General features: G+C 46.5%; 1 protein-coding gene across 1 annotated transcript in view; it reads left to right on the top strand.

The window, feature by feature from the left end:
* LOC135388975 (acetyl-coenzyme A synthetase, cytoplasmic-like) overlaps positions 1-12,309 on the top strand; it is a 29,894-nt gene extending 17,585 nt beyond the window's left edge. Inside the window, exons 4-17 of the mRNA XM_064618865.1 lie at positions 998-1,101; positions 1,996-2,068; positions 2,164-2,239; positions 4,592-4,688; positions 4,759-4,868; positions 5,250-5,442; positions 6,608-6,741; positions 6,819-6,951; positions 7,350-7,406; positions 7,823-7,903; positions 7,972-8,080; positions 8,173-8,372; positions 9,340-9,385; positions 10,071-12,309. Of these exons, the coding sequence (XP_064474935.1) occupies positions 998-1,101; positions 1,996-2,068; positions 2,164-2,239; positions 4,592-4,688; positions 4,759-4,868; positions 5,250-5,442; positions 6,608-6,741; positions 6,819-6,951; positions 7,350-7,406; positions 7,823-7,903; positions 7,972-8,080; positions 8,173-8,372; positions 9,340-9,385; positions 10,071-10,291 (1,634 nt within the window). The 3' untranslated portion in view covers positions 10,292-12,309. The remainder of the gene's footprint in view (positions 1-997; positions 1,102-1,995; positions 2,069-2,163; positions 2,240-4,591; positions 4,689-4,758; positions 4,869-5,249; positions 5,443-6,607; positions 6,742-6,818; positions 6,952-7,349; positions 7,407-7,822; positions 7,904-7,971; positions 8,081-8,172; positions 8,373-9,339; positions 9,386-10,070) is intronic.
* The last annotated feature ends 215 nt before the right edge of the window (positions 12,310-12,524 follow it).

Raw genomic sequence — 12,524 nt, forward strand, 5'->3', positions numbered from 1 at the left:
TTCTTTTAAGTGTCGACCTGCTCCGCTACGACAAAAGTCGCGCGGCAAACTCAACGAGCCGAACACACGCTCGCTGCCAGGACGCGGAAGTGACGATGGTGCTTGGTTGGAACTCTGGCCGAATGTGCTCGGCGTTGCTCCTCCTTGCAGGATGCAGAAAGTGACGACAGTGGCTGGTTGGAGCTCCGGTCGGATACAACATCTCTCGACGAAGCAAGAGAGCGCTCCGTGGCGAAGCGGCTAAATCTGAAACCACCAACGAAACAAGCGAATCTGCTCCAGGTCTACCAGTGAAACACGCATTATTTGTCGGTGCCGTCCTCTCCGGATGGACCTTCGCCCCGACAAAAGCCGCGCGGCAAACTCAACCAGTCCACCACACGCTTGCTGTTGCTCCTCCTTGCAGGATGCGGGAAGTGACGACGGTGTTTAGTTGGAGCTCCGGACGAATAAGAGATTTCTCGACGAAGCAAGAAAGATGATGATGATGATTACATTTTTTCTTGCGCGTCGACAACTAGACGGAAGAGAGCGCTAAGTGGCGGAGCGGGATGATGTGAAAGACCAACGAAACAAGCGTTACTGCTCCGGCTCGACCAGTGAAACACGCATTTTTTGGCGGTGTCGTCCTCTCCGGATGAACCTTCGCTCCGACAAAAGCCGCGCGGCAAACTCAACCAGTCCACCACAAGCTCGCTGTTGCTCCTCCTTGCAGGATGCGGAAAGTGATGAAGTGGTTGCAGCTTCGGCCGAATTTCTCGCCGAAGCAAGATGCAGCACCAACCGAAACCACTTTAAAACCACCAACAAAACAGGCGAATCTGCTCCGGGTCGACCACTCAAACACACATTTTTCTTGTTTTGCCGGTACCGTTCATTCCGGATTTACCTGTGGAATTCGCAATTAGAATATCAATTTCTAAGTTAGCATGCAGTCATCTGATGGGATGCTACCGTAGTTTGGCTTTCATCATATAACGCTATCGTTATATTTCAGGCGTCACGAAAGGAGATTCCGTAACTATCTACCTCCCAATGATACCAGAGCTCGTGGTGGCCATACTTGCGTGTGCAAGGCTTGGAGCGATGCACACAGTTGTGGTAAGACAATTTCTCACCTGAGTTTCATAAGAGGAGCTACTAAAGCGTGGTTCACACTACTGGCGTTTCACTGCGTGCCGACGCGAACGAACGTTGGTTACCGCGGCAAAAAACGCGTGCGAGACCTTCCGCAGCAGAATGCAAGGAGTTGAACTCTCTTCCGACGCACGCAGCGAGCCGCAAGTGGAGAACCAATCGCGCCTGCCACGCATTCGTGTTTGTGCGCGTCTCATTCTTTGCCAGAGATGGATTTCAACATGGCGGCCGCTATACTAAGCATGGAGCGCCAAGAAATACGACTCATGATTCATTACACTTTCATTGAAACTGACAGCAGTTGGTCTCGCTCTGGACTCAAACGTGGACTTGAAGTTTTCCGTGACGCTTCGTGAAAAAGAACGCCACGAAAGACGCGCGTTAGCTGACGCTTGCCGTTAACGAATGTATGTGAACGGTAGAGCGGACCGCTTTTTGTCGCGCACGTATCCGCACGCAGGCGTACCGGCACGCAATGAAACGCAGCAGTGTAATACCCTAGTCAGACGGCAAAGCTAAGTCCGTTAGCGGAACGGCCTTTACTTCACCTGTAGTCCAACCACCATTTCGAATGACATTGTTCTCTGACCTGATTTGTTGAAAACAGGAGGCGTACACCTTTTCTTGCGACAATTTTTCAGTTCATAATTGCCACAAAAAAGGCGTACGCCTCCTGTTTTCAACAAATCAGGTCAGAGAACGATGTCATCCGAAACGATGGTTGGACCACAGGTGAAGTAAAGGCCGTTCTGCTAACGGACTTAGGTTTGCAGTCTGACTTGGGTATTAACCATGCTTAACACTGATAACGTATCTCATATCAGACAGAAATTTGACGAGAATTGTACCTATTCGCAGTTTGCAGGGTATTCCGCCGAATCTCTAGCCCAGAGGACTACAGATACCAAGTCCAAAGTTATGATAACAGCGGGTGCGTATTACAAACGTACATTTTCGTGAGCTAACGACTAAGAGAACTAAAAGATATATTACTGATAAAACATATGCTTTCTTGTTTGTCTCAAGATGGAAGTTGGAGAGGAAAAAAGCTGATCCAACTGAAACCGATAGCTGAATCGGCCATTGCCATTTGCAAAGGAAAGTAAGTACCACAGCACAATACGACAGGTTCACGTCGCCCATGTCGCTAATACCCTTGCGTGGATTCTCCCGCGATGAATCTCCCAGAGGACAAAGTGTTCCGACTGCTCCACCCTGTCAACACTTGGGCCGCCTTCCTTGCTTCAGTGCTTCTTTATTGTGTTGCCCTCGCCCATGGCAGTAGGACCTTGACTAAACTAGATTCACTAAATAGGGGCACTCTACCTCTGAAACTTCCTGCATAACGTCTGTCGTTTCTGCGATATCTAGACAGCGTCACTACGGTCCGCGGAAACGAAATGGCATTCTGTAACCAGCATGAATGAAAAATTTGCAGTCAATAACCAGATTATAACTTCGTGTCGGTATTGGCTGCCGCCTATCGGTACTACTGCCCGAGTTTCGTGCGTACCGGTACTGTTGAACGAGTACTAATACACGTAATCACAAAAATGAGAAACAAAATGTGCTGAGAGTGTTCGTGTAGGGGCGCTTGTCGAAAGGATTCTAGCTCAGACGCCGCAACACAATGCCTGACGCGACACGAATGATTCCGACCCATAAAAGAGTCCCGCATAGATAAATCATGTTTAAGTGCGGACTTTGCTGAAGAATCTTGGCACGAGAGAATTCGTCTTATGTTCCACATTATCCAGAGACTATCCCGGTGTGCCCATAACTTCGTTTCGTAGAATTTATGTTATGCGCATGTTTATGCAGTTTACAAGATAGCGCATGACCTAAGGCCTTGAAAAAAGTAATTAGTAGTAGAAGTAAGTAGTAGTAGTAGTAAGTAGTTGAGCCTTCAGGGTACGTCGATGCAGGTTTCCATTTATGTCGTAAGAAAATTTTAACCACGGTCTCGTTTTCTTGTATTGTTGTCACTGGGAAGTCGCGGTATGGTACTCGGAGTTCCGGCACGACAACACAGCAATCAAATTTCGATAAGAAAAAGTCATTTGCATACTACTCCCTACGTCGTTAATACTCAGCCCTACGGGTACTACGATGAGGTAATTTGCGTTTTATTGCGGAGTAAATCACCCACAACGAAATCTCGCAAGCACTGCCGGAACTGATTGGTCTCCCTCTTTTTGATTTTGAAGGAAGAGAGCTCGAAGCAGACACGAGGTACCGGCTTCATGGTCACTATACAACCAGTCGCTTGCTATGATATTGTTTACGGTATACACATGCGTAGTTCCCGTTGGCATTACAGGAACGTCCCCCTTATTCATATTCAATACTGAGACAACGTCAGCGTGAAATATATGATAGGACTAGAAGGCGTCTTCGGTCCACAAGAGGGTCTTAAGCCCGCCTGACTATTCAGTAAGCAAGCGCTATTTTTCACATGTAAAGCAAGTTTTGTGTCCACGATGTTTTTTTTTTGTTTAAAAAACCGGCATTTTTTTTTACATTATCTTAAAACTTTATGGTATTTGCCGCTTCCTCGAATAGAGTGATACCTCCACAAACAGCCTATGGGCACGAATATGCATCCAGTTGCTGCGCTCTCATGCGCATCCTTTAGAAAAGCATGTACATGGCTACTTCCATGACGTCACCAGCATGGCGGATGGAACTCGATCGTTCTGTCATAGTTTTCACTGCTGTCTTTCATTCTGTGTTTAGCATAAACATTTTGACTAAATTCGTCAGGTAAATCCTCTGGGCATTCTGAAGACCATTATCACGGTAAACGCAATCGCAAGGAGTTTGCAAGGACGAGTTAGAATAACAACAATAGCAATGTGGACTATTTGGCGCGTCTCCGTTTGGTACACGAGCGAAAAGACGCGGACGAACAAGGAAACCTCGCAGGTGCAAGGATGCACCAATCGCTTTACAAGTAAGACAAGCTATTTGCTGAACATGTAATGGCGACTTCCAAGTCTTGCCGAAACGGAAGGAGAAGTAAACGGAAACACAAAGCCCAAAAAATAACGATTTTGATCCACGATAATAAAAGTGTGGGCTCTTCAGAGTTTCTTCATTGGGTAAAAAAGCGAAAACATGCGGACGAACAAAAAAAAAAAAACGAAAAAAAACGCAACACACAAGACTCCACAAAGAGCCTCGTGTGCTGTAGTTTTTTGCTCGTCCGCGTCTTTTCCCTCCTTTACCAAATGGAGTTAGAAAAACACCAGCCCCACTAGATTCCGAGACATTTCATCGAGCGCATCGAATGGCATGAAGTATACATCGCCGATCTGGATAACTGGGTGTAACGCAGTTCGATGACACGGCGTCGATGGAACGGCGTTCGGTGACACGGCGCTCGATGAAATGGGTGGACATCGCCCCACTGCCACACGTTGTTGACTGTTCACCGTACACGCATACATTCCAGCGGCCATGTGGTAGAGACCTGTATTATGGTACGTCACCTGAAACAAGACCTCAACTCCAACCACGTCAACGGCATCTGCCTGGAGCCGCGCATCAACGTAAGCGCTACATACGTGTCCCGCACATTTCCTGCATATGCTTACGAGTAATTCATCCGTGACGTTCTAGAACGACTGCACGCTCTACAGCTGGTGGCACAATGAAATTGAGATGGAAAGCCCGAAATGCGACGTCGTCTGGGTGAATGCAGAAGATCCTCTGTTCCTACTCTACACAAGGTACGATGACATGACCATGATTGTTCAGTGCCATCAGGGCCGTCGAGGGGTGTGTGTGTGTCAGTGAGGGGGAGGGGGGTCAGCCGGGGTGGAGCTCTTCAGGAGCCCGGCAGACCCATATACAGTCAAACTCCTTTATAGCGAACACCTTTTTAACGAAAATACCACTACAGCAAATTTTTTTTGCGGTTCCACTGGAGCCTATAGGTCCATTTTAACGAAAATACCTTTACTGCGAATTTTTTTTTGCTGTCCCCTGAGCTTCGTTGTAAAGGAGTTCGACTGTATCGTCGAATTTAGGGAGATTTCAACGAAACTTAAATAACTGACGGTCAACCACGAACCCGTCGTTGATGGGGTGCCAATTTTTCTTCGTGGCAGCGGATCTACGGGAAAGCCGAAAGGAGTGGTTCATTCAGCCGGTGGTTACCTGCTGTACGCCTACTCGACCGTCTACTTCACCTTCAACTACAAGCCCGACGACGTGTTCTTCTGCACGGCCGACGTAGGATGGATAACGGGCCACACCCACGTAGTCTACGGCGTTCTCGCCAATGGAGCCACAAGCGTCCTGGTACGTCCATGTTCACTTCAGCGTCAGTTCTATCCCGTGGACATCATGTGCGTGTTACATAGGTTACCAATTCGTTGCACCCGCGGCTAAAATAAAAACGAGCACCAGCGCACCAAAGTACGCTCATACGCTTAGTGATACCCCAAAGGGGAGGGGAAAAAAAGCGAGAAAGGGGAAATTGGAAAGCAACTACACCTTCTAGTCCCCTTGATTGCAATTACTACTACTCTCCATTTTCGCCCCCTGACCCTTAAATTTACTCCGCAGTGCTGCAAACACTCCCCTAAGCATGACATACACTTTCGTGCATTGGGTTCTAAATGGAAATGGAAGTAGCGATTGTGAACACAAGCGACTAAAATTACTGAAAGATTGAAATGTGGTAATCATTAAAAAAGTGAGAAAGAAAGGAAAGCACAGAAAAAACGAGCAAGAAAAAAAAAACAAAAAAACTGAGCGGCGTGAATTGAGCCGCGCACCGCTCATGTTGTCGTTCGAGTGCAACACTGGCACGGCTTGCCGATGACTTTCCAATTGATTTTTCGATGTTCTTAAACATTCTGAGGCTCGTGACGTGTTAGTCTGTCTGCGTGTTTCAGTCACGGTAACAATAGACGATTTTAAAAAGATCCACGCGCCACCAAGCGCGTGGCGCAAAGCAGCATGGGAACTTTGAGAGACACTTCTTCATATGGGTTGAGTGAGGTCAGCCAAAGTCGATGGCTCTGTCGTCTGCTTCGGTTATGGTTTACCCCGACTGAAGCTGCTGCCGCTGCGCACACCGGGAATGTTGTTGTTCTTCGACGTTGTTCTACCCCCGCCTCTGGCTGTCTCGTAATGCTTCGAGGCTCTCGAAGTTCCCATGAGCCCTTGCGTAACAGAGGTGGCGCTTGCGTTTTCTAAAAAGGTGTATTACTTTGCATCATGTTGTAAATGACTCCGTTTCTTCCTTGGAGTGTACCACCAATGAACGAGAGGTGGTGGATTCGAATCCTACCACTATCTGTGCCGGGTTTCCACTAGGCTCTCAGGCAGACGTCCCGTGGGATGTTGGTCCAGGACGCCTAATATCTCTTTCTGCTGTCCTAAATCCATCTATCCTTCCCTCTACACCGCTTACAGCCCCGATCGCTTAACGGTGTAAAAACTATTTTTTTTTTTTCAGTTCGAAGGCATTCCGTTTCATCCAGACCCCGGCCGTTTTTGGGCCCTCATCGACAGGTACCAGGTGAACAAGTTCTACACGGCTCCTACAGCTATACGTGCTCTGATGCGCTACGGCGATGGATACGTCAAAATGCGAGTACCGGATCAGTACCTCAACGGGTAGCACGAAGGGCAGGCCACGTGATGATGCGGAATTCTCAATTTTGCAGGTACAGCAGGCAGTCTCTCGAACTGCTCGGCACTGCTGGAGAGCCAATCAGCCCGGAAGTGTGGCTGTGGTACCATCGTATTGTGGGAAACAGTCGGTGCACTGTGCTGGACACCTTCTGGCAGACGGAAACGGTACTGCCTTCTTTCCAGTATTAAGTAAGGCATCATAAACAGTAAAATAGGCTTCCCTGAATGCACTGACGTGTAGAGGAAAAGCTGCCTTGACAGAAATGAGTAAGCTTACTAGACACAGAATGGTGTAAGGACTGGGAACAGTCCTGCGGGTTGTTCTTTTGCTTGCACTGATACAGTAGTATATCTGCAGCATATTACTTCGCGTGCAGTACCATTGCAAAGGGGGACACAAACAACAATACATGAACAAGGAGTTAAGCGATATGCACAGGTCAACTGTAGGTATTTTTTTAAACATTTACGGTACAGAGTAATACCTAATATTATTTGGTGTTTTTTGCATGTGTTAGGTGATAAATGTCAGTGAGGGATGCACGTATTCTTCTTTCGCTCAGGGAGGACAAATGATAACGCCACTACCTGGATGTACGCTGCTCAAGCCGGGCTCTGCAGTACGTAATTCCATTCCTTAGAATACAACTCTGTGTATTTACACGAACGACATTCCCGAGAATACTCCAGTGGAAGGTGCCAAAAACGTCATAGCTTTCTGATGTCAAGTGAGCACGCACGCTCAGCGTCGTGTCTTCACGCGCACCGCTAACCTTGGGGAATATCCTGCAACACAGCTACAAGATACCCCGTAGCAGACGACAGGAAAGGACACTGACGGTGTCGTCTGCTAGATGCGCAGTACCGGTCTTCCGGCACACGTGTGAATGTTCAACATAACACGGGCGGAACTTCCGCTCCGTGACCAGTTTTTGCTTTTTCTTCCACTAGAATATTCCGTGAGGATGTCGCTCGTGCGAATACGCGGTAACAGGCATATCTACCTACAACACTAAACCTCCACCGATATCCCCAGACACTACCGTTCTTCGGTGTCGTTCCTGCCATTCTTGACCAGGATGGGAAAGAAATGAAAGGCCCAGGAGAAGGCTTTCTGGCAAGTGCTATTCACCGCATCTTCTTAACCTGCTGTATGTAATTGCTGTTACGTAACTTCCGCAACAGGCAATCAAGAGTCCGTGGCCTGGAATGATGATCACTCTGTACAAAGACCACGACCGTTTCCAAAAAAGCTACTTCTCAAAGTACCCAGGATATTACTTGACTGGAGACGGTAATATATAGAGCAGCGCGGGATTGCAACCATATTTGGGAATGGGGCTGTTGCAACGACAGTTGATTTGACACGCGGGTAACGGAATGCAGGTGCTAGGAGAGACGAAGACGGGTACTACTGGGTGACGGGACGCATTGACGACATGCTCAACGTGTCCGGACACTTGATCTCAACGGCGCAAGTCGAATCAGCTGTTCTTGCGGTAAAAGATGTAGCTGAAGCAGCAGCTGTTCCTCAGCCTCATCATATCAAGGGGGAATGCCTCTACTGCTACGTTGTACTGAAGGATGTAAGTCATCATTAATATTCCTGCAGTGTGTATCTATTTAATTCAATTTGACTCGGGGGAACTCCTCTCTCTCAAAGAAAGCCCGTGCAGGTGTTGGCGGGAAGCCATCACCAGTAAGAATAGCAGCACCGACTGGGAATGGGAGGTGTGGGTTCAAGTCCCTCTGCTGGTGTTTGTCTCAACTACGGTCGAACCTCGTTAATATGACATTCGTTAGTACGACATCCCACTTTCATGGCCTTTTTTCTCCGGATCAGTTCCCTCCCAATGGCCTACGCATGTAACTCTTGTCGGTTAATATGACATTTCGTTTATATGACAATGACCAGTATTTTCAGCACAACTTTGGGGGGGGGGGCGAAAACTTTGCCCTCGTTGCTATGGCCGTTGGTCACCCAAGTGGTGGTTCACCCGGCCTATAACAGCGAAAGGACCGGCCCCCTTTTGCGCTGACTCATGATGCCCGATGACGACTTGTGATCAGTGGCGGAACCAAGGGAGGGGGCGTTCGCCCCCGAAACGTCAGTTTATACACTTCCAGAGGGGATTTTCCTCTCTCCCCTCCACCACTACGCGCTCCGACAAAGGAACCGCTCCTCCCCCTCCACAAACCGAGGGTCTGGGTCCGCCCCTGCGTCCGAAGTGCTTAAAAGAGCAGTGTCCTCGGCAACATGGTCATAGAAGTGACTTGCTGCAGTCATATGGCAATCATGGATCTGGTGTAATTAAGTTTGATGCTATTTTCTTGCACACCAGATCGTAAAGGAACAGCAACATGAAACCTTCCTGAAGAATTGTTACATGCAAATTAGATGATAATTGTAAATTATTTTTGGCCAGAAAAAGAGGAGGACAGTGACCACCAGTGTACATTTCAGCTCCAGTTCGACATGCGGGTTAAAAGTAAACCTGATTATACATGATATATGTGTCAGTTCTTTGTAAAATGTTTCCTGTCTTTTTCCAGGGAGCTGAATTTAGTGAAGAGCTTCAAAAGCAAGTGAAACACAGTGGTAAGTTAGTAGTTAATCAAAGTTGGTTAGTTAGAGAATAGTAAATTGAGTAGAGCATCATTCACATAAAACAACATCTGTCGCTGAGGGTAAATGACTTCACGTGAAACGTAGTAGGGAGGGGGGGGGGTGCACGGCCCTCCCTTGCCCCCCACTTTCGGTACGCCCATGATTACTGTAACTTTGCTAACTAATCGGCAATACCTTTGCATCTATAGACCTCTCCCTGTTTACAAACAAATGACGTCATAGTGTTCGACAGCGCCACCAATTTGGTAGAGTTGAAGTACGCTCGAAGCTAGGGGACGAACAAGGTCGCGCCCGAAAGCCACGGTCTTGAGGGGATTACCATGGTCCCTGAAAGGGACGCGACCTACTTTCCTTTCAATAGGAGTCAGCGAACACAAGTGCCCATTCGTGGAACCCAGCCCTCCCCTTCCAATTTGCTTCGGTTTCAGTCTGTCTACCAACGTCACGATGACGTTTTTCGGGTAGTGGTCTATTGCAAGAAGAAGAAGGAAAAAAAGAAAGGCTCCACTCTTCAGCTAAAAAAGTTATACATATATGTCAATCACTATCCTTTTCCACCCATAAAAGACACACTGCTTACATCCTAGTGAACGTTACAGTTACGCAAGGGACATAACCGCATGTTTCACAGATCCAAACGTTTCCGTTTCCGCAGTGCGTTCCCGTATTGGAGCGTTTGCGGACCCCGAGCACATACGCTGCGTCCAGAGGCTCCCCAAGACGCGCTCCGGCAAGGTCATGCGCCGCATTCTGCGCCAGATAGCACGGAACGACTTTGACTTTGGCGACACCAGCACCCTCTCTGAAGACGACGTCATTGCGGAACTGCTCGTTTCAAACTGCATCGTCAACAGTGGCAGCCACAATGATCACTAACTGCGTCGACTACTAGGACTCTGTTGGTTAGGGCATTTCTGAAATAACCTTGCTTAGTCACAATGTACTTAAAACGAATGCAGCGTTTGTGCAGGCTATCTTACGGCTACACGACCAACTGAACCTGTCGCTCATCTACACTAACAGCTCGTTGGTATGAGAGTATGGAAGATGGATTTGCAGTTCATTAGCATTTTAAGAATGACACACTATGGCAGACTTGCAAGGGATCAGCCAAGTTGGTCTGACCGGCTCAATGTCCATAAATGAAAGGTTTGATGAGAGCATGTTACCTTGCTGGACTGTGAACTTATATGAGGTTTTTCACAGCTAACATCTGAACTAATATGGAGCAGCATTTTCCAGATATGAGGCATTCACGTTTATATTAACCAATCTAGGAGCATTGCCCAGGCTGGACAGTGTATGTTCTACTCTTGATGTGCAATACAATATTGCATCATAATGCTATGCTCTGTTTGTTGGTGCTGCAGGGTAGACCACACTCTACAGTGTGTGCTACCTAATGGTTGAAGTCCCCACTTTAAGAGGTGCTCTTCGAACAACTGGAAAGGTGCTGTGGCACATAGCATAATTTTGCAAGAATTGGAACTTCTTTATTGTGCTCTGAATGCATGTATTCATAAAAAGACTCCGCAGTCAACTGTAATAAATCGAGCATGGAAGTGTCGATACGACTTAAAACTGTGGGCATCATTGTGACAAATTTGGCTGCAGTGTTTCTAAGTCAACTTTTAAGTGCTTATACATAAGGAGTGACTTTTTTGAGTTAAACCCGATTCCCCCCGGTTATTCCCCCCCCCGAACTGACCTCCGACCAATTCGGGTTAAACCCGATTTCTCCCCGAATTCCAGTCACTGTGAAATCCTCCAGTGAAAGGTCACCACGTGTAACACATGTAAGAATGGGTAACCTACGTTCCCAGCAATACACCCATGTGTGTTAACACTGTCTATGCCTTTGTGGATTACCGCTGGAAGGTCACAATTCCGAAAAAAAAAAAAAAAAAAAAAAAAAACACAAAAACAAAACAAAAGAGAGAGAATTAGGAAAGGACTTAATAGGCAAGAGGAGAAACAAAAATACCCAATAACACCCGAAGGCATAATTATCGCCCGATTTCTCCTCGAATTACAGATTTAAAAATAGCGCCCGATTTTTAGTCCCCGAATCTGAGAAAGGCACTTAACCCGAAAAAGTCACTCCCTAACTTATACTCTTGAACATGCGCAAATTAGTGTAATTACACAATATGCACTTTTGCTATGCTGCACTGGATTCTAGCAACAAATGCTGAACTATTAAGCCTGAAAAGATCAAACAACCACACTCAGAAACATTCCTGTGGTGAAGAGATTGCAGAAAATTCAGCTAAACGCACTTAATGAAATTCTTCGGTTCTTTATGAAAATAATAATAATAATAGTAGTTAAATATATTACCGGATATATCAAAGCTGAATCATTCTACTAAAACTATTTTTGACATGGCAGCACACCGGACCAATTCGTATCTTTCTTTGTGGTTCTCCTCTGACAGTGACAATGTGTGGCATACTCATTGTCCAGTATACTGAACTCAACTATAGTTGGCATGGACTGCCGAGCTGCTCAAGTTGAATGCCACGGAAGACATAACCGTATGCTATTTTTGTCAAACTTGTCTACACGATACGTTGCTAAAGCTGTAATTACAATCGTTGCACAAACCAAGTGATATCTTGTCTTAGTCTACAGCAAGGATAATGCACTAACTCTACACTATTGAGCATGTATATTATGGGGGATTTTGTGTGCTGAACAGCACTATGGTGGATGAGTGATGAAATACATGATTTTGTTAGTGTTTTTAAAACGATGTATGTATCTTGTAAAGGGATATAGAGGTGTTTATTGAGAGTACTGTAATGATACAGCAAAACGTGAGCTGCAAGCAATGTCAGAGCTGTAATCGTTGGTATGGTATGTCGTTTGCAAATAAAATATGTCTAGTTATTGACTGGGGTAACTGTCTATAGAGGTCTAAGAGTCTACTGAGCGAGATGCATTGCGCAAATAACAATATTTACAGCGTACTCCTGCACTGGTATATTAAGGGGAAGTTCAGAATGAACCCCCAAAAAGCACTTTTTACCACGTTTTTGTAGGAACAGCAGGGCTGGAACCCCAGAATGAGAACACTCTTTCTGTTTTCCTTTTAAATCTTAAATGC

Source organism: Ornithodoros turicata, chromosome 3, assembly GCF_037126465.1.
Source record: "Ornithodoros turicata isolate Travis chromosome 3, ASM3712646v1, whole genome shotgun sequence".
Classification (NCBI taxonomy): domain Eukaryota; kingdom Metazoa; phylum Arthropoda; class Arachnida; order Ixodida; family Argasidae; genus Ornithodoros; species Ornithodoros turicata.